This window comes from Mustelus asterias, chromosome 10 (genome assembly GCF_964213995.1).
Source record: "Mustelus asterias chromosome 10, sMusAst1.hap1.1, whole genome shotgun sequence".
NCBI lineage: Eukaryota > Metazoa > Chordata > Chondrichthyes > Carcharhiniformes > Triakidae > Mustelus > Mustelus asterias.
The window spans coordinates 13,997,310-14,019,127 of NC_135810.1; the positions used below are offsets into that span (position 1 = coordinate 13,997,310).

The 21,818-nt window shown below is 43.9% G+C and overlaps 1 protein-coding gene across 8 annotated transcripts in view; it reads left to right on the plus strand.

Annotated features, from left to right (window-relative positions):
- Nucleotides 1-21,818, plus strand: part of LOC144499531 (LIM domain only protein 7-like) — a 221,306-nt gene that overhangs the window by 132,817 nt on the left and 66,671 nt on the right. For 4 of the 8 annotated variants that reach the window (XM_078221581.1, XM_078221582.1, XM_078221583.1 and 1 more), the window contains exons 6-10: nt 12,301-12,331; nt 15,617-15,730; nt 18,147-18,345; nt 19,138-19,393; nt 21,239-21,559. In XM_078221581.1, coding sequence (XP_078077707.1) covers nt 12,301-12,331; nt 15,617-15,730; nt 18,147-18,345; nt 19,138-19,393; nt 21,239-21,559 — 921 coding nt within the window. The remainder of the gene's footprint in view (nt 1-12,300; nt 12,332-15,616; nt 15,731-18,146; nt 18,346-19,137; nt 19,394-21,238; nt 21,560-21,818) is intronic. The other 4 variants (XM_078221585.1, XM_078221587.1, XM_078221586.1 and 1 more) reach the window with 1 other exon arrangement.

Genomic DNA, 21,818 nt, shown 5'->3' on the forward strand with positions numbered 1-21,818 from the left:
TCTGTTGTTTCTCTTTTTAATTAAAGTCCTGTAGCTCCTGGGAGTGGTAAGGACTTTCTAACACTTATTTTTTTTTGAACAAGGTTGAATAATTGGTCGAATTGTCCAGCAAAAATCTGTTGCGTAGTGACTGGGATTGGCTTTGGCTTACTCCTTAGCAACTCTTACTTATGATATTCCTTCCAAGCCTGAACAAGTTTTTTTTTGATTTGTGGTGTTCAAAGTGGCTCAGAATTGTCCCAGCTCATGTCATTGTTTGTGCTTGAAGTAGAGCAATGATTGAACAGCAAGCCAGACTACAGTCTGGTTTGTTTGTCGTGATAAGGAACTGGACTGTGAATTTTCACTTAGTAAATGATTTGTTAATTTCATCTGAGGTTTACTTTGGAGACACTGCTTTGTGTAGCTAATTAAAATCCATGTTTATATGAAGCAGTCTCAAATGTAGTCGTCAAGTACTAAATGATTGTAATTAAGCCTGTCGTAGTATATTAGTCTTCGGTGCCCTGGAAGCAAAGTGTTTTGTAATGGGCTGCACTGGGTGATGCATTCACAGCTTTGAAGAAATTACTTTCTTTAGATTTTGCTCTTGAAATATGGGCATCGTAGATGAAGACAAAGCAACCCACTTGATTGGCACCCCATCCATCACCTTAAAAATTAATTTTCTCCCCCACATGAGGCAGCCTTGTTTGCCAACTACAGGATGCACAGAGTCTTCAGCACCACTTCCAAACACACGACCTCTACCATCGGGAAGGATGGGGACAGCAGACGCATGGGACCGCCACCGCTTGCAAGTTCCCCTTCAAGCCACACGCCATCTTGACTTGGGAATATATCGCCGTTCCTTCACTGTCACTGGGTCAAAATCCTGGAATTCCCTTCCTAAAGCACTGTGGGTGTATCTACGCCACACGGCCTGCAGCGGTTCAAGAAGGCGGCTCACCATCACCCTTCTCAAGGGCAATTAGGAATGGACAATGAAGACTGGCCTTGCCAGCAATGCACGTATACCAATAACACATTCATTCACATTTAGTTCCAATCCAAATTTTCCCAAGAAGGTGATGTTACTGAGTCTTTTCCATGAAGCAAAGCAGTCCAGTTGGGGAATTTTTAGAATTTGATCCAGTGACGATGAAGAAATGGTGGTTCACAGTGCAAGTCAGCACGATATGTGTCTTGGAAGTGATGGTGCTCCCATGACATTGCTGATCTTGTCCTTCTTGAAGTACAGTAAGAAGTCTCACAACATCAGGTTAAAGTCCAACAGGTTTATTTGGTAGAACAAGCCACAAGCTTTCGGAGCGCTGCTCCTTCATCAGGTGAGTGGGAGTTCTGTTCACAAACAGGGCATATAAAGACACAAACTCAATTTACAAGATAAGGTTGGAATGCGAGTCTTTACAAGTAATCAAGTCTTAAAGATACGGACAATGTGGGTGGAGAGAGGGTTAAGCACAGGTTAAAGAGATGTGTATTGTCTCCAGCCAGGACAGTTAGTGAGATTTTGCAAGCCCAGGCAAGTCGTGGGGGTTATAGATAGTGTGACATGAACCCAAGATCCCGGGTAAGGCTGTTCTCATGTGTGCGGAACTTGGCTATCAGTTTCTGTTCAGCGATTCTGCGTTGTCGTGTGTCGTGAAGGCTGCCTTGGAGAACGCTTACCCGAAGATCAGAGGCTGAATGCCCGTGACTGCTGAAGTGTTCCCCAACAAGAAGAGAACACTCCTGCCTGGTGATTGTCGAACGGTGTTCATTCATCCGCTGTTATAGCATCTACATGGTCTCCCCAATGTACCATGCCTTGGGACATCCTTCCCTACAGCGTATCAGGTAGACAATGTTGGCCGAGTTGCAAGAGTATGTACCATGTACCTGGTGGATGGTGTTCTCGCGTGAGATAATGGCATCCGTGTCGATGATGCGACACGTCTTGCAGAGATTGCTGTGGCAGGGTTGTGTGGCATTGTGGTCACTGTTCTCCTGAAGGCTGGGTAGTTTGCTGGGAACAATGGTCTGTTTGAGGTTGTGTGGTTGTTTGAAGGCAAGAAGTTCGGGTGTGGGGATGGCCTTGGCGAGATGTTTGTCTTCATCAATGACATGTTGAAGGCTCCGGAGAAGATGCCATAGCTTCTCCGCTCCGGGGAAGTACTGGACGACGAATGGTACTCTGTGCGCCGTGTCCCATGTTTATCTTCTGAGGAGGTCGGTGCGGTTTTTCGCTGTGGTGCGTTGGAACTGTCGATCGATGAGTCGAGCACCATATCCTGTTCTTATGAGGGCATCTTTCAGCATCTGGAGGTGTCTGTTGCGATTCTCCTCATCTGAGCAGGTCCTGTGTATACGGAGGGCTTGTCCGTAGGGGATGGCTTCTTTAACGTATTTAGGGTGGAAGCTGGAGAAGTGTAGCATCGTGAGGTTATCTGTGGGCTTGCAGTACAGTGAAGTGCTGAGGTGGCCGTCTTGATGGAGATGAAGTATGCAGGGCTGAGAGCTGATGACCAAGGTAAGCTTGGTTTAGGAATGTAAATACGCTGTTTAATAATTTTAGGAAAATCAGTTGAGAAAACACAGTTTAGGGTGGCATGGTGGCACAGTGGTTAGCATTGCAGCCTCACAGCACCAGAGATCCAGGTTCAATTCCGGCCTTGGTTCATTGTCTGTGCGGAGTTTGCATTTTCTCCCGTGTCTGCGTGGGTTTCCTCCGGGTGCTCCGGTTTCCTGCCACAGTCCAAAGATCTGCGGGTTGAGTTGATTGGCCTTGCTAAATTGACCCCAGTGTCAGGGGGATTAGCAGGGTAAATATGTGGGGTTACGGGAATAGGGCTTGGGTGGGATTGTGGTCGGTATAGACTCAATGGGCCAAATGGCCTTCTGTACTGTAGGGATTCTGTGAAATTGTAATTCTATGAAATTCTTATCAGTTATGACATTGATCACAGTATTTTTAACACTTTAGTCAGGACATTGTTAATTTGAAGTTCTGCCTGTAAACTAATATAAGTCTATAATAAATGTATGCAAGTTAAAGTATATATTTCAAATTTATATTTTTTTACACTTGCCTCATAATGTGAAATTCTGTCAGGAACAGTGCTTTACCAACAAACAAAAGAGTTTGTATCTTTCCAATCTTCGAGTGGGATTTCCTTTCTGTAAAGTGAATCCAATAGGTGTTTGTTGTCAACAATTAAAATGGTTGGTTGGAGTTTTAAATGACTAATTAAAATATTCCTAACCACATCTTGCTTTTTTTTTGATTGGTTGGTATTGCTAAATTGACTGGTCCTTGGAGGGAGGAGGAATTGGCCTTATGAGATTAATCATATTCCATTTTATAAAAGTGAAGGACAATGATAAACCATTAGCAATGGCTTAAAATGAGGACAGTTGTAAAAAACCAAATCCCATTGTAAGTGATATTGTTTTTAAAAATCAAGTCTTGGTACAGATGGAACTCTGACTGTGTGCTATACTTGCTGATTACCGATTCACGTATTAACCGTGAGTTGAATGCATTGATGTTCTAAGACCCGTGGCATAATGGCCGGAATTCTCTGGTCTCGTTCGTCCTGCCAGCGAGAGTGGAGAATTTGGCGCTTGGCTGAAACTCCATTCTTTGCAGCGGGACTGGAGAATCCCAGCCACAGGCGAGATCGGAGTATTCTGGCCAACATATTGTCTTTGGATTCTTCACTGATGAAAAGATTGTCCTTGTCTGATCACTATTTCCATCTGATTTTGATATGGTTTCTAAAGATCCCACTGCAATGAAATTGCAATGCTGGGAAGAGCATTTTGAGTGAAGCGCCATTTATTTAAAGTTAAATGGCTCACTGGACAGCTGCCCCTCCTACCTGTCCCCACACAGCCTGCACAGGCTTCTACAAAGGCTTCTCCTACCTTCAATATGGCCTCTGGCACCATCCTTGGCTTTTCTCTAAGTTACCATTCATTGGTATGATCCTATACTTTTGTGCTGATCCACCTCTTGCTACCACTCCTTGATCATCAGTCTAGCATCTGACCCCTTAATCAACATCATATCCTGGGTCAGTAATAACTTCCTTCAACCCCTCAGGGCGGCACAGTGGTTAGCACTGCTGCCTCACAGTGCCAGGGACATGGGTTTGATTCCTGGCTTGGACGACTGTCTGTGTGGAGTTTACACATTCTCCCCATATCCACGCGGGTTTCCTCCGGGTGCTCCGGTTTCCTACCACAGTCCAAAAATGTGTGGGTTAGGTGGATTGGCCATGCTAAATTGTGTTAGGGGGACTAGCTAGGGTAAATGCATGGGGTTGTGGGGGTGGGCCTGGATGGAATTGTGGTCAGTGCAGACTCGATGGGCCGAACTGCCTCTTTCTGCATTGTAGGATTCTATGATTCTAGCGCAACACGAGCAGGACAAAAGTTGTCCCATTCAGCTTCCACAGAATGCCTCTGAATCTTAGCCCTGACTTCTTACCCATGGGTACAAGTACTCATCGCTTCCTTCCATGCCAGTTTCAAGCACATACCATCTACTCTTTAAAATGTGACCTCATTTGTATCTTTTCCTTTACCGGACTTTCAGCTGCCCAAGCCTCATATTTTCGAACACCCTACTGCCTTGTTACCTTTCCATTAAACCCATCCACACTGACCCTTTTTGAACTTGTCATTGGCCACCACCCTTCTTTCTTACACTATCCTGATGAAGCATACCTCAGTGAAGCACTTGTGATGTTTTAGCACCTTAAAGGACCTTTAAAGATGCTTGTGTGTTTGAAATGTTACCTCAATTGACCTAAAGGATCAAAGTGCTCGATCTGATCGAATTAGTTGCATCACTCCTTGGTGAAAATGTGGTCAATTCTTCTGAACTTTATGATCTAATTAGCTATTAGTTAAGTATCAATAATTTGGTCTAAGAACACTTGTGTACAATGATTTTCTTTATTCATTGGATATGGACGTCACTGGCTGGGCGAACATTTATTGCCCATTCTTCATTGCCCTTGACTTGCTAGGCCAATTCATTTCAGAGATCAGTCACACTGCTGAGGATCTGGAGTCGCATATGGGCCGAATAGTAGCTTTCCTTAAAGGACATTAATGTTGATAACAATTCTAATCATAGAATCCCTACAGTGCAGAAGGAGGCCATCCAGCCCATCGAGTCTGCACTGACCACAATCCCACTCAGCCCCTATCCCCGTAATCCCATATATCTACCCTGCTAGTCTCCCTGAAACTAAAGGGCAGTTCCTCATGGCCAATCAACCTAACCCGCACATCTTTGGAGTAACAATGACGATGGTTTCATGGTCACTTCTATTGCATTCAAATTTCATCATCAGCTGTGGTGGGATTTGAGCCCGGGTCCCCAGATTTTTCAGAAACGGTTTTCTCTTATCAATGTGAAAACAGTTCCTAAAAGTGCATGCCTGCTTGAAGCCAGAGTACACTCTTTTTTTAATGTTTATGTTGTCACAGAAAGTCACGAACGACCACTTCCCCTTGTTGCTGCTCTGTTTGACGAATTTAATATGACCGTATACAACTGTCAACATACTTGGAACACGTGGCAAATATTGCAAGTGACAAAATTACTATGCCACCGGCTCCCTGGAATTAGCAGAAATGATCCTGCACCCAAGGCTGTTGAAAGCAGGTGCCTGAGATAGCAACAGTTCAAAATCTTGGTAGTAGAAAGATTTAACCCTTCGACGTGTGAAGAAAATGTTAAAAGAAACAATCTTCCACAAAGAATTGTCGGAAGATAACACAATTTGAATTTGGGTGGCACAGTGGTTAGCACTACTGCCTCACAGTGCCAGGCACCCGGTTCAATTCCGGCCTCGGCTGACTGCGTGGGTTTCCTCCGGATGCTCTGGTTTCCTCCCACAGTCCAAAGGTGTGCGGGTTAGGTTGATTGGCCATGCTAAATTGGCCCTTGATGTCAGACAGACTAGCAGGGTAAATACAGGGGGTTATAGGGATAGGGTCTGGGTGGGATTGTGGTTGGTGCAGACTTGATGGCCCAAACGGCCTCCTTCTGCACTGTAGGAATTCAATGAAAATGTTAATTTGACATTCACCCAAGTGCTTTCTCTCTTTCTCAAGCCTTTTCTGCCGGGGAGTTGCTCACCCATTCTGGACCCACCCATATGTTTGCATGCATTGGATTTTAAGTATTTGAAATTCACATTACAGTTTAATGATTAAAATAAAAAGTTTTTGTCTGTAAACCTAACTTGTGTGGCAATATCTGCCACGTGTTCCAAGTATGTTGACAGTTGTATACGGTCATATTAAATTTGTCAAACAGCAGCAACAAGGGGAAGTGGTCGCTCGTGACTTTCTGTGACAACATAAACATTAAAAAAAGAGTGTACTCTGGCTTCAAGCAGGCATGCACGTTTAGGAACTGTTTCAACATTGATAAGAGAAAACCGTTTCTGAAAAATCAAAAATTTGTAATGAATATCTATATTAAACAAGTGCATTCTCTGAATCGTACGCCAAGCAAATGCCCAAAATTGAAAACTTCACACAATCCAAATTACTCGTGATTTCTGAAAATTGTTGGCCACAAATTAATGTCTAATATTTGTATTGGATAGTTTTATTTGGAATCGCGAGCTTTCGGAGCGCTTCTCATTCATCAGGTGAGTCACTCACCCGATGAAGGAGCAGCGCTCCGAAAGCTCGCGATTCCAAATAAATCTGTTGGACTTTAACCTGGTGTTGTGAGACTTCTTACTGTGTTCACCCCAGTCCAACGCCGGCATCGCCACGTCATTTGTATTGATACCACCTGAAATCACAATCTAATGTCCTAAATGTTTGGACCTGGTACAGGTTTGAAGGTGTGGTTCCTGAAATAGAAATTTATTTTACGGTGAAATACATTTCTAGCTTCCTGTCAGGAGAGACCTTCCTTTGATCGGACATTTGGTACCGTTGCACCAAGAGATTCTCAATATACCAATTGAACAAGTTGAAGATATATAAAAAGAAATGTCTGTTCCACCTGTAGCAGCCAAATCGAGCACCGTTCCAAATGATGGTGCGAATGGCATGCCTATCATCCCACATGGACCAACTAGCTTGGGGAGACACACTCCCATTCCTGACTTGTGCAGGCTAACCATCTGAAGCTGATCCAATTTTCCACCAGCTGGTAAGTTGTGTCAGGGAGCACAGGGAAATGGCAAACGTTAATTGGAATGTTTTCTTTGGGTCTGGAGGGAACCCTATCTGTCCTTCATCAAAACATGCTAAAGCTAACCTGTAGCCCTTAACGTTGGTATTGGTACCTGAATTGGAAATAAAGATGCTAATATTCCTCGTTCCTTGAATGCAAAAGTAAATCACTAAAATAAAACTTCTTATTGTAAGTTGCATAGGAGCTAAAAAAATTGGACAAGTTAAATAATGTTCAGATGTCTTGAGTTAATCAATAGGATCGTAGAATCCCTTCAGTGCCGAATGGTGCATGGGGGCACAGTGGGTAGCACAGCTGCCTCACAGTGCCAGGGACCCAGGTTCGATTCCTGGCTTGGGTCACTGTGTGGAGTTTGCACATTCTCCCCGTGTCTGCTGGGGTTTCCGCCAAGTGCTCTGGTTCCCTCCCACAGTCCAAAGATGTGCAGGTTAGGTTGATTGGCCATGCTAAATTTGCCCGTAGTGTCAGGGGGACTAGCTAGAGTAAATGCGTGGGGTTATGGGGATGGACCCTGGGTGGGATCGTGGTCAGTGCAGACTCAATGGACCAAATGGCCGCCTTCTGCACTGTAGGATTCTGTAATTTCTATAAGAGGCCATTCGACCCATTGAGTCTGCACTGACTCTCTGACAGAGTATCTTACCTAGGCCCTCTTGGGCCTAGGCCTACCTGGCTAGGCCCTATCCCCACACATTTACCATGTCTAATACATTTAACCTATACATCTTGGGCCACTAAAGGGCAGCTTGAGCATGGCTAGTCCATCTAACCTGCACATGTTTGGACATAATCCAACATTTAATTCTATGGGCAAGAATTTCTGTTGCTCCAACCATTCTTGTGGATGTCACCTTTTGGAGTTTTGGGCCCATCAGTAGCATTTTTTCTCTTTATCTTTAAGTGTGTTTCCTTTCCTTTCCAGATTTCACCTTGGCTTTTTCTGCCTTCTGATTCCAATTTCTTTGCTGAATTACCTTCTGGAACTCTGTCCAACCACGATGGAATCTATCTGTAGGTGTACCCCCCTCCTCCCCACCCTCTCTCTCTCTCAGTTCCCTCTCAAACTCCTTGTTCCTCCCTTCTCCTAAACAATCCGCCCAGTCTCTTCTCGTGTTCGGTTTCTTTCAGTTTCTTTTCCATTATTGCTTGCCCCCACGATCGCATTGTACGCTTTCCAATGGGGTCTCTTTTACTGCCCCCGTGTTATGACTATTACCCGAGTTCTTTTATAGTTGGTCTAATTTTCTCAGTTTGTATGCGCTTCGTAGCGGAACTCGGCTGAAAACACGAAGTAAGGTTCCGTGTGAATACTGATCATATGCAGATTTAAGTTTTTAATTGTCTGCTTTTGCATTCCTCATCAACTGACTAATTGATATCAAGTCTTGGATGTATCAAAACCTCCTTTAGTTCAGTCTGGGTAAACTGAAGTGTGATATATCTATGTATATATTGCGTGTTGAGGTTTGGGGTATGGACTGCCCCTTTAAGATTGTGGGTCAGGTGATTGCTGGGCAATTAACTCCTCCCAGTGTGGGACCTGGTTGGGCAGTCTGAGATTTGACTGTGGAACAGTGGACACCTGTGATAAAGAGCTCCCACTGTTCAAGTTACAAAGCCTATCTTGTGGTTCTTTATGCACACTTAGCCCATAGGGGCACACATATAATGTGAAGTCATTTTCTTCTTTTGACCTATACCAACCTCTCCTTTGATGTTAACTCCCATCAGTCTCCCTGACCATCCTCAAAGGCTAAGTCTAATGGTGGGAATTTTTTGCACCTTGCTTGATCCAGAGTTACGTTTTCTCTCTGCATTCATTCTGAACTGCCATCCACCATCAAAGAATTGCTCACCGTCCAGCCACCTCTTCTCCCAGAACTGCCAAGGTTTTAATCCATTCCTTAAGACTTAATGTCTGTGATCCCTGTGGTGGACCTCAGTTGTGCCTTTGTCCTATATGGACCACCGTTGTGTGTGTTTGTCATACCTGGACACATCCCCTTCCAGTTTGGTTCCTCCCCTCAGCACCTAGTATAAAGGTGGCTGTCTCCTCCCCCTTGTTCAGTCCAGGTCGGTTAATTGTTGGGATCTGCTCCTGATTCTGTTGTGAATAAAAGCCTACACTTATATTGGCATATCGGTAGTCTTTCGCCTTATTGATAGTGCATCAATCCCCAAGCTAGCCTCTCTGCTTTCACCCTCCATCATTTGCAAATTATTCAAAATGTTGCTTCTCGTATGCTGATTTTTAAAAATTCTATCGTAGGCCGTATGGGTTGCTGGTATGCCAGTATTTGTTACTCTTCGCCAATTGCCCTTGAGGAGGTGGTTGTGGGTTACCTTTTAGAATCGCTGCGGTCTAAAGCCCTGGTTGGCACAGTGGTTAGCACTGCCGCCTTCAATTCCTGGCTTGGTCACTGTCTGTGTGGAGTCTGCATGTTCTCCCCGAGTCTGTGTGGGTTTCCTTTGGGTGCTCTGGTTTCTTCTCACAGTCCAAAAGACGTGCTGGTTAGGTGAATAGGCCATGCTAAATTCTCCCTCCGTGTAGCCGAACAAGCGCTGGAGTGTGGCGATGAGGGGATTTTCACAGTAATTTCATTGCAGTGTTAATGTAAGCCTACTTGTAAATAAATAAATGATTTCCAAACTGTATTTTTGATCAAACTCCACTCTTCCCAGTGACACCAAGAATCCAACTCAAGTTCTCACCTTTACTGTCACTGGAATTGTTGAGCACCCACTTCCGCAATCTCTTCCAGCCCGCCATTCACTCCTCTATTCCTTGTTCCATTATTCTTGTTGTTTCATCCCCAGTTGCAACTCTTGCAGTCACTCTGCCTCCGCCCTCTGAAACTCGCTTCCAAAATCCTCCTCCCTGCCAACCATCAAAAAATGTTCTCTTAAGCTCTTCTGGCTCATTCCAGTCTACCTGCTCTTCCATTTCCCTCCATCCATTGTCCTTCTCCACCCTCCTGTGATGGCTTTGTCATGCAGAATAATCTATAAATGCAAGTTGTACCTTGCCCCAGGAAGGAATTGCTTTAAAAATCGACCTATTCAACAAGACTGGATCATGTCACCTGGGTGTTTCGCCTAAGTGTTTTCGCTTCGGTTAGTCAAGATGATTTTTGAATGTGCTATTTGGACTGACAGTGGAGCAGAATTGGATTGAGTTAAGATATTCTGGATTGATTCATCATTGTCAGTCTGCAAACTTGCCCGAGTCAGGACACCTATGGTTTTGAGGAATGTTAAAATTCCTTCTCTTTGAGTCATTGCCCACCTGGGACGCAGGACTTTCAAGTGGGCTGCAGATTTCTTAAACGGACCAAGAGTGTTATAGTCTGCCACAGTAACTACTCCTGCTTTCTTATAAGAAATATGGACATCTATCTAAGGTGCTGCAGCACACTGAACATCAGTGTAAGGATGTTCAGATGTCTTGGGGTAATCACTAGAATCATAGAATCCCTTCAGTTCAGCAGAGGCCATTCAGCCCATTGAGTCTGCACCAACTCTCAGACAGAGTATCTTACCCAGGCCCGATCCCTGTAACCCCAGACGTTTACCATGGCTAATCCATTTACCCTATACATCTTGGACCACTAAGGAGTAACTTAGTATGGCTAGTCCATCTAACCTGCACATCTTTGGACATAATCCAACATTTGATTCTGTGGAGATGTGGGAGAAAGCTTTAATTCAGGCTGTGCAGGTTTTGATAAGAAAGGATAGAATTGCATTTAAAGATGTGTGTAGAAAGTTCACTTAACTGATTGGGACGCCGGGGTTGTCTTAAAAGAAAAGGATTGGAATTTAGAAGAATGAGAGGCGATCTCATTGAAACATACAAGATCCCGAGGGGACTTGATAGGGGAAATGCTGAAAGAACATTTCCCCTTGTGGGAGAGACTAGAACCGGGGACACAGTTTAAAAATAAAGGTGTCTCCCATTTAAGATGGAGGTGAAGAGATTTTCTTTTCTCTGAGGGCCGTTATTCTGTGGAATTCTCTTCCCCAGAGAGCACTGGAGGCTGGTCCATTGAATATGTTTAAGGGTGATTTCGGTAGATTCTTGACAGACAAGAGTCAATGGGTATAGAGGGTAGGCAGGAAACTAGAGAGGCCACCATCAGATCATAGGATCATCAAATCCCTAGAGTGTAGAAGGAGGCTGTTCAGTCCATCAAGTCTGCACTGACAACAATCCCACCCAGGCCCTATCCCCATAACCCTACACATTTACCCTGCGAGTCCCACTGACACTAAGGGGCAATTTAGCATGGCCAATCAACCTAACCCACACATCTTTGGACTGTGGGAGGAAACTGGAGCACCTGGAAACCCATGCTGACACCAGGAGAACGTGCAAACTGCGAACAGTGACCCAAGGCTGGAATTGAACCCGGATCCCTGGCGCTGAGCGGCAGTAGTGCTAACCACTGTGCCACCTAGTTAGATTAGCCATAATCTTATCAAATGACGGAGGAGGCTCAGTGGCCTATCCCTCCTAATTCACGTGTTCATTGATGAATTTTTAGCATGTAAATTAAACTTTACTGCAGTAAATACTGGCGAAGGTGTGAGTGGAACAGACTGAAATAAAATGCAGCAGCAAAGATTGGGCAAAGGAATGACCTTGGCTGCAAAATAGGACCCAGCAGTCATCGAGATCAGCAATTTAGGTAGTTATTGGTGCACACTAGTTCCAAGCAAGTGATAAACAACCCGAGTGGAAACTTCCGATATGATAATGCACACCTTGTTTTAACTTCAGAGATAATCCCATCATTTCATTCAAGTAAATGAGCTGTGCACCTAACAGCAATTCACTGATTTTTTTTTTCACTCTCTCATATGTTCGCTGCCAACATTTCTTTCTGGTAAATGATTGCTATGTGGCTCTGCAAGCGCTCCCAGATATAACTAACCTTTGTAACATCGGGGTGGAGAGCGTGGTTGTATTGTTGCTTCTTTGTAGATGGGTGATATTTAAAAAGTGGAATACAGCAAAATGCACTGTAAACTCTCCTGGCTCATGCAAGTTATCTTGACGAGAATGTTTTAACCTCTTGCAGGCGTGAAGAAAATCAGAGGCGGCAAAAAAATGTAAGTGACCTGCTGTTAACTAAGTAGCTCAGCTGTGCTTCTGTCATGAACTGGATTGCAAATTCTTTAATTTTGAAAATGCATGATTTTTGTCCATGTTTTGGTTTTTTTTTTGGTTTTAAATTTACATCAGAATCAGTTTTCACCTTTTGCAATGCGTTTATGTTTGGAGTTCAATGTCAGTCCAGGCCTCTGGCATAGATCTGAGTTATTGCGACTTGTTTGGCCATATTCTTTGCTCCCGTGTTGATTTTGGAGTTACTCACCTAATTGGACCCAACTGTAATGGAGGATGATTTCTCACTCTTCAATGGCATTTCAATTCCAAAGCAGGAATGTACTCCAATATTTTGTGATAGAACCAATATTGAATGGAAAGAATGAATAGATGTATCTTTTAACCTAATTTTGTCAAAATGGACTACTTTGTTTGTAACTATTAGACCTCTTTTCGAATTTGGGAAGATTTGCATTGCGTCAAATGTGAAAAGTTTTTAGGCCGGAATTCTCCAATCTTGTCCACGGCTGGGATTCTCCAGTCCCGCCGCAGTGAATGGAGATTTGGCTGAGCGCCAAACTCTCCATTCTCACTGGCAGCAGTGGCGGGGTGAACGAAACCGGAGAATTCAGGTCATAGTGTTTTCTTTCCGCAAAATTCCGTTTCTGGTAACGGCTTAATTAAGTTTCTTTGTGATAATTCAGCGTTTATTTATAAAGAAAAAAGAGCAAAACCTGTCTCCAGTAACTACAGTTGTATCTATTTTTACGTTATTGATTGAAAAATGTTGACTTCAAAATGGCAGCTTTCTTTTTAGTTCTATCAACAGCTGACACCCTCACCTGTTTCTTTGCTTCCCCCCTGGATGTGATTATTTCAACACTCTTTGCTCCCCCCAAACCCCCCCCCCCCATCCATTTGCACCTTCTGTCAGCTTGAGCACATCTAAAAGACTAGTGCCTTGACCCTACCTCTTACCTAGCGCCGTCCATCTATCAGTCTGTGACTGCTATTATTCATTAGCCTCTAGTCTACCAAAGGCTGGATGAAATTTTCTTCCTTGTGTCTAAGTTCTTCCATGGCCTTGCCTGCCCAGCTCTCTAACTTCCTCCAACCCTTCATCTGTTCACGATCTCTGCACTCTGCCAATTCAGGCCTGTAATAATACATCATTGGTTTAAATTTCTCCGCCACTGATGGCTGTGTCTTCAGCTTTCTGGGCCCAAAGTGCTGGAATTCCCTCCCCAAATCTCTGGGTCTCTCTCTCCCCCCGCTCTCCTCCTGTAAGATATTCCTTAAAATTGACCTTCTTAATGAAGCTTTTGGTCATCTGGCCTTAAATGGCTCAGTGTCATTTTTTTCTGCTAACATTCTCGTGAAACACCTTGGGACATTTATGTTACAAGTGCTATATAAATGCAAGTTGTTGGAACCTTGATACCTGGGAGAGAGAGATAAATGTTAGGTGATAGGATTTCCGAATAATGTTTGGATCCCTTTTCTTTATTCTTTCATGGGATGTGGGCAACATTGGCAAGGCCAGCATTTGTTGCCCATCCCTAATTGCCCTCGAACTGAGTGGCTTAATAGGCTATTTCAGAACCCATAGCATTATCTTGGGCCTCTGGATTGCTAGTCCTGTGACATTACCACTGTGTCAAGCAAATTGAGATCCTGCTGGTCCTCTGCCTCAAACCCAGAGAGCTGGGTTCGATTCCCGACTTGGGTGACTCTCAGAGCGGAGTTTGCACGTTCTCCCCGTGTCTGTATGGGTTTCCTCCCACAGTCCAAAGATGTGTGGGTTAGGTTGATTGGCCATGCTAAATTTCCCCTTAGTGACAGGGGGATTAGCAGGGTAAATATGTGGGGTTACAGGAATAGGGCCTGGATGGGATTGTGGTCGATGAAGACACGATGGGCTGAGTGGCCTCTTCCTGCACTGCGGGGATTCTAAGGGGGTTGTGTGAAGTGGCTGAAAATGGTTGAAAAGATGGATTTTAAAGAAGGTTTTTGAAGTTAGTGAGAGAAAGGGGATATCAACTAAGACACTGGATGACTTGACTCTATAAGTGACCAAGGTCTGGGTGAGGTTTCTCATGATGGCAGGCTGAGCTGGGTGAAAGGAAACCTTGTTATAAAGATGTGATGGTTTAAGGGATATGGGGTTTGAAGCTTGACACTGGGTGAAACAGGGCACCATGTTTCACATGGGCTGGGTTTGCTTGGGCAAGTGGTTAGGCGTCAGGGTGGTAATGGTGGCACAGGAGCAGAGTTTATGACCACAGAGGTGGTGGTTAACAGTATATTTGAGACCACGAGAAAAGTCCAGGTACGTCAGAGATGGGATGGTAGTTGGAGAGGATGGATAGAAGGAATTTTCTTTTTGACGAGGTGAGTGATAGTAGTTTACGAGCGGAAATAAATCATGAACTTTTCCCACTTAGTATGGGATCTGAGGGTGGAGGGAGGCCAAGGAAGAGAAAAATCAGTTGATTAATGAAAGGAGCCTTGGGTTAGGCTGCATGGAGTTAGGCGACAGATCAGCCGTGATCTTATTGGATGGTGGAGCGGTCTTGAGGGATTGAATTGCCTACTCCTGTTCCTATTGTTGACATTGTACTTGGTGATAATCCAGATGTAGTAGGAGGATTTGACTGAGAATACAGTCATCTTAGGCGAGCCATGTGTCATGACAAATGGCCAGACCAGTGTGTTAGGGCCTCTCAATGTTGCAGCCCTGGCCTTCCGAGAGAGTGAAAGTGGGGAGTTATGGAGAGCAGTGGGGTGGGTGGTAGGATCAAAAGGCATCGATGAGACAATGGCTTGGTAGGACATTAGTAGCATAGCTGACATAATGGTAGGGAGGGAGCTTGGAGGTTGGGTGAATTGGTGAGGTAGGTGAAATGCTGTGCCACCACTAACACCACACCCCAGATTTTGACGTGTTTGCAAGTTCAGATGTTAATAAATCTGAATAGAATGGATCCATACTGAAACAAATGAGGGAAGTCTTTTGAAAAGCTCAGTCATGAGAAATGGTGTGTGTGTATGTATATATATAATATATATATAATGTGTGTCTGTTAGTTGACCTGTATTATATGAAAAGGTATCTCACTGTGTCTTGTTATAAGATAATAGATTTGATGCATTCTATGGGAGTAAATGCTAACATGGACTTATGGGAAAAAAAATGTCATGTTCCATAAACTTACTTGAACAATGTTTCTTATTATTGCTTTCTTTTTAAATCTCCCTGTGTCAAATGCTTAAATGGAAAATGGTAGGTTCTGATCACGATATACTGGCTTGGTAGAAGAGCACAGCATGAACCTCACTATGATGGACCTTACCTTAACCTGAAAGCGTTTGAAGGGCTACTCGGACAAACTCTAACCAAGGTGAGTGCCTCAATCTGTAAGTGCTGAGGCCAAGGCAAAAACCTAGAGAACAGCCAAATCTGGCGGGATAGGGGGATAGGGCTGGACCAGATACCTGGTGTGTTCCATCATGTGTAAAATAGATCTGGAGTAACAATCTGAGAAGGTGTCCACAGAAAAACCCATGAGAGGAAATGCTGAAGGAATGGTCACTATTTTCCTGATTTAGAGAATTTTATCATGCTTTTAAAGCTAATCTCTGAATTTACAATGTCTACTTTTCATAAAATGCTACTTTGACAGTGAAGTGCTAGTTCACCCAGACATTAAAGAGCTGACCCATTTAAACTGCTCGTGCATGCCACCCAGTGGCTGCTATATTAATGTTTAAACAATGCTCCCTCTCCATTGTGGGCACAAACCTGGTCACCAGGTGTGAGGTACTCTCGGGGATGCTGTACGTAACACCAGTCTGGCCCATTCCCCAATCCTGTGCTACAGCAGTCACCCAAGCCATCTTCAAGTTCATCTGGAGATCCAAGGTAGATCGTGTCCGAAGGAGCATGCACAAATCTGTGGAGAAGGGAGGAAAAGATGTATCCAGCGCCAGCCTCATCCTGATGGCCCCCTTTTGTGTGCGGCTGCATCAAGCTGTGCTTAGATCCTTGGTTTGCAAACATCAACGCTGGAATTCTACCGCCGCGCCCGCCATGGAATCAGAGTGGGCGAGGGGCAGACAGTGGAGATGTCCGCTGACCTTGGGTGGGAATTTCCGGATTCGCTCAAACAAGGTTGTAAAATCCTGCCCCAAGTATCACTATGCACTGAGTGTCCCTGGTGTTGGGGAGGATGGATCTGGCCACATTGCTGCGGGACAAATCCAAGTAGTTGGATTGTGCCATATCCCCTGTTCCTTGCACAAAAATTTGTTCAGAAAAACACTTGACCATATGACGATCAAGCAGTGTCTACATGTAATGTCCCCGAGGCCCTGAGGGAAAAGGAGATGGTGGACCCTGTCGAAGGATTCCCTGAACAGACTGTCGGAGTCATCTGGCAGAATGCCTCATCATCAGAACTTTCAAACAAGCACCAAGGCAGAGTTTGGCTGGTGGTGAGAAGGCCAGTCCCTATCACATCCCTGATGTATGCCCAAGGTATCTGCGCCACTGCTCCTGCCCTCAAAGTGGCTGTGGTGAGAAAGAGACAATCGCACACCTCCTTGTGGAATGTGCCTTTGCAAAGAAGGTCTGGAGGGAGATGTGGTGGTTTTTGCCGAGGTTCATCCCGAGCAGCTCTGCGACACAGTCTACGAGTTGTTCCCAGGGACACAAACCGAGATAAAACATCAACTGCTGCTGGAGGGCCATCAACTGGGTGAAAGACGCTCTTTGGTCTGCCTGAAACCTGTTGATCTTCCAGTGCAAAGAATTGTCCTTGACTGAGGGTTGCAAACTGACACATTCCAAGGTTTATACGTGCTGAGGGACACACTCAAGCTTGGGGCACAATGGGGAAAGGACACAGTGTAAGGCCTTTCAGCCAGCGTACACTGAGAGGCTAGTAACTGTGTTAAAAAGCCCTTGCACTGTTTGCTGAATCCAAACCGTATTGAAGCACCACAGAACACAACATGACCAATGTGTATAGTTTGAACCGAACTATAATCGTAACAAAAATATTGCAATGTTAATGTTCTCATTATTGAACTGAAGCACCTCAGAGTGCATCTTGATCCCTGGAGAAAATGGGTATGTCATTACACTTTACTGTTGCAACAATTGGAAATATTTTGTAATGTGTCTTTCAGATTTTACAAAAATAAAGTATATTTTTGCAAAAAAAACCCATCGCTTCTCAGCCTTTTGGCTAAGATCAAGTGTCAGGTCAAGATGGGGCGCAATGCCTTTTTCTTGTGGGAACCATGAATTGGATTTGGTCTGAATTGCATTTGGTCTGAATTGGATTTGGTCTGAATTGGATTTGGTCTGAATTGGATTTGGTCTGAATTGGATTTGGTCTGAATTGGATTTGGTCTGAATTGCATTTGGTCTGAATTGGGTTTGGTCTGAATTGGGTTTGGTCTGAATTGGGTTTTTGGAGCAAGTAAGGAGATGGATTTGGGTTTGCTCTGTCCACTCATTGACTTTGTAACTTTAATAATGGAATAAAAATGTTTTAAAATTTAAATTAATGTCCAAAACCTGGGAACAAATCATGAGTCCATCTTCCAAAGTAGAAGGGTGTTGTCTGTCTGACTGAGGTGGGGAATCAACCTCAAAATAGGAGAAAATAATTGACAGAGAGTCAAACTCTGCTTGTGGCATATTTTTGTTTAAGATAATCTGTCCTGTGCCTTGTATTGAAATGAAAGTGTGGATGTGAATAGGAATTTTCACTGCCTGTGGCATCATCTGAGTTTTGAATTCCCCTTTAGGCACTTGCGGATTGGGGCAGTGTGAAACGCAGTGGAAGAGATAGTGGCTACTGTGATATCTGGTGTACGGAACGGAGCGAGTCAACATCACCACAGTTCAGGCACAGAAGGGATGACTCACTTGACAGTTTAGATTCACTCGGGTCAAAGTCTATCACCAGCCTTTCATCGGACATAACACTAAAGGGTAGCAGTGAAGGTAAGGAGAGTTTACCATTGATGTTCCGTCACGGGTGTGTTTTGGAAGGAAGTCGTATATTGACCGTCAACTATTGACTCTTATCCTTCTGTTTGGCGAGATAATTTAGTGATGATGCACCTTTTAGCAGATAAAGTAAAATTAATGCAGGTCAGAGGGGGTGGTAAATTTAATATCTGGAGTTTCACTTTCAGCTGCAGAATGCAAATCCAGGCAGATTGCACCATTGGAGTTGTCTCGTGTTGTGTTTGTCCTTTATACAAAGAACAAAGAACAATACAGCACAGGAACAGGCCCTTTGGCCCTCCAAGCCCGCGCCGCTCCCTGGTCCAAACTTGACCATTCTTTTGTATCCCTCCATTCCCACTCTGTTCATATGGCTGTCTAGATAAGTCTTAAACGTTCCCAGTGTGTCCGCCTCCACCACCTTGCCTGGCAGTGCATTCCAGGCCCCCACCACCCTCTGTGTAAAATATGTCCGTCTGATATCTGTGTTAAACCTCCCCCCCAAAAACAGGAATGTTTTTGCCTGTTAAAAGAATTGAAAGCGTTTGTCACTGGAGTGAAAATAATTTATGTACCAAGGATTTTATCACAGCGTGTTAATAGCTTTCCAAAAATACTTTGATGATTACTGTCAGCGATCTGTGAACCTAGGGAAGATTGATTCCGAAGGAAACTTATCTCGGCAGCGTGTGTTGGGCGTTAGCAAAGCAGTGAGGTTCGACGGTGGAGGCTTTGAAGAAATATTTGTCAAGATGTATGTCTCTCCTCTACCCTTCTCTGGTTTAGGTGGTGGGAGTGACGCTGAGTCCGAGTATTTAAGTGGCAGGGCAATGGATGGGCCCAAGAATGACATGTCGCTTCGCAGGGTCTCCACTTCTGGGTATAAACCTGTGGTGCCCTACAACCAGTTCCTGCCAACCAAAAGCAAACCCGCAACCTATGTCCCGGCTCCACTGAGGAAAAAGCGAGCGGAAAAAAATGAAGATAATAGAAGAAGTTGGGCAAGCCCAATGTTTACAGAAAGTGATGGAACATTTTCGAGGTAATTTGATTTTAAACCTTTTTGTATTTAATTTTGTGGTAGATTGTACTTAATTATCTATGCGTATAGGTGAGCTTATTTTTCGAACAGGTGAGACATTTGCAGTTTAATATGCAAGTTTTTTTTTACAGTTTGTACTAATTTAACTCATTTCATCAGCAAATAGGGCCGGGTTTGATACCATAGACAGAGAGACAGAGAAATCCCCCCCACCCCCCCCCATTTCCACCCATTTTAACGCCCCGATTAATTGTTTCTCTGACATTTTTGAACTCCAGAAAGGCCTAGTTTCTGCAACCAGTCCTCAATACTATTGGTGAATCTGTGCTGTACCTTATCCAAGGCCTTTGGATCCGCCATGAGGTTCTTATACCCAATAGTCAATGCAGTACATCAGGTGGAGACCCCTATCCAGCTGAAACATCCACCCCGTTGAGAGAAGAGCCAACATTCCCTTGTCTTTAATTTTTTTGGTGGCAGTGCGCTGGCTTTAAGTGACTCGTGCATGTACAAATAAACTCATCATTTTCCTCCTAGTGTCACCAGCCACGTTCATGATCTTTTAATTATTTAGTTCCCTTATGTTTAGTCTGAATTTTGAATTAAATTACATTAGTTTTAATTAATTTATATTAACTTCATTTAAAACATTTTTTTGATTGATAAAAGGAATAAACATTTTCAGGGTTTAATTAATCGGTACATTTTAGAAACCTTGCGACATTGCAGGGTAAAATTCCAGACTCATTTTAGCTGTTTTTTTTCCCACGAATGGTGAAGGAAATGGTTTTCCTGGTTGCCATGGAAGTGTGAAGCAATCGTCCATTAGTACTCTATTCTTGACAACACATTTATACGGGAATGTAAAGGACTGAATGAAGCCATTATAGTCCATCCAACTGGCCAAAACATTTAATATTAACGATGAGAGTTTTCAGAAAAAGAGACTTACAGTCTGCTCGTTTGAGATGGTAGGCAGTTTCAAGTAGCAAAGTCCATTAAAATCAATACAAATTTGCACATGGATTTTTCCGTCATGATGCCCATCTTCCTGCTTCACCTTTGACCCCATCATTTCCAATTGGTTTCCCCTTTATTGAGCTGGTACTAAACACACACCATAATGTCAATGGTTTATCTCCATTGGAAGCATATTGGTAAGGGAACCATTGGCATGTACGGTTTTGCATTGACAGCAGGACAAGATTACTGCAAAAGTAACCGTGCGTGTGTGTCGTGTGTGTGTCGTGTGTGTGTCGTGTGTGTGTCGTGTGTGTGTCGTGTGTTGTGTGTGTGTATCATAGGTGCATGTGTTCAACTTGCAAGGCAAGAAAAGCTCTTTAGTTATATTGGCATTTGCACTCACTTGGGGCAAATGCTTTGTTTCTTTACCACAACCATACTATTCCCTTTGTCTTTTGTTCCATGACATCTTTATCATTTCATCTCTCCTGCCCTCTCCCCACCTCTTTTGTTCTTCCTCCCCATCCTCTCCCTCTTGACTACATAAAACCCATTGCCTTTCCATGTAATCCCGAAGTCGAAGCGTTTTCTCTGTTCCTCTCTCCGCAGATGTTGTCAGACTTGCTTGAGTATTTCACTTGCTGTTTTTATCTGAGTTCCAGTGTCTGCAATATTTTGCTTTAAATTTAGCCAACAGGTTTATTTTGATGGGGGGCAAACTGATGGTGATAATGTCATGGAGTGGTCTCTGCTGATACCAGCATTTGAATTGCTGGTGCTGTTAATAAATTCTTATTTTGCTTAACGCTGTGTGTTTCTTGAAGCTCATTGAGTTTGAGTGTTATCCGAGCCTTCAATCCAAATTATCTTAATTGGCTTCAGTGGGCAAGAGAAACCTCTGCAGGAAGAAATGATGGTTGCCGGTGACAGTGGTTCATGTGGCATTTCCAGCAGAGGGGCAAGCGGAGCACCTCCGGAATTCCTACACGACTATTCTGACACCGATTCTGGATCGGACAGTGACAGAAGGGAGCCTGATCCCTTGCTGGATGACTTGGCCCATCGGAAATTTGGTACACCCGTCGATTTTGCAAGAGATAGGTTTCACCAGCTGGATACCAATCCGCTTGCGCTGCCTAATCAAGCTTCCCGCTCGATTGATACCGTCTCATCTTTAACAGAAGAGAACAGGCGAGCCACCAGGTCAGAAATGCGTATGGGATGTGCTTTGAAGTGCAGCTTCAGCGACTGCCATATTAACTTAACATTTGCATTTCACTGACAAAACATTTCATACTTCCATCAATAGTTCTTATAATGATATTGGCTTGTGTGTTATACATCATAATACCCTCTACCATCTGCTGAATCAGCATATGCCTCTGCAATCAGTGGACATGAAGGCTTTGAACTAACGCATACCATGACATGCTGGCTTAATTTAAGAGCTTTTGAAGACCTT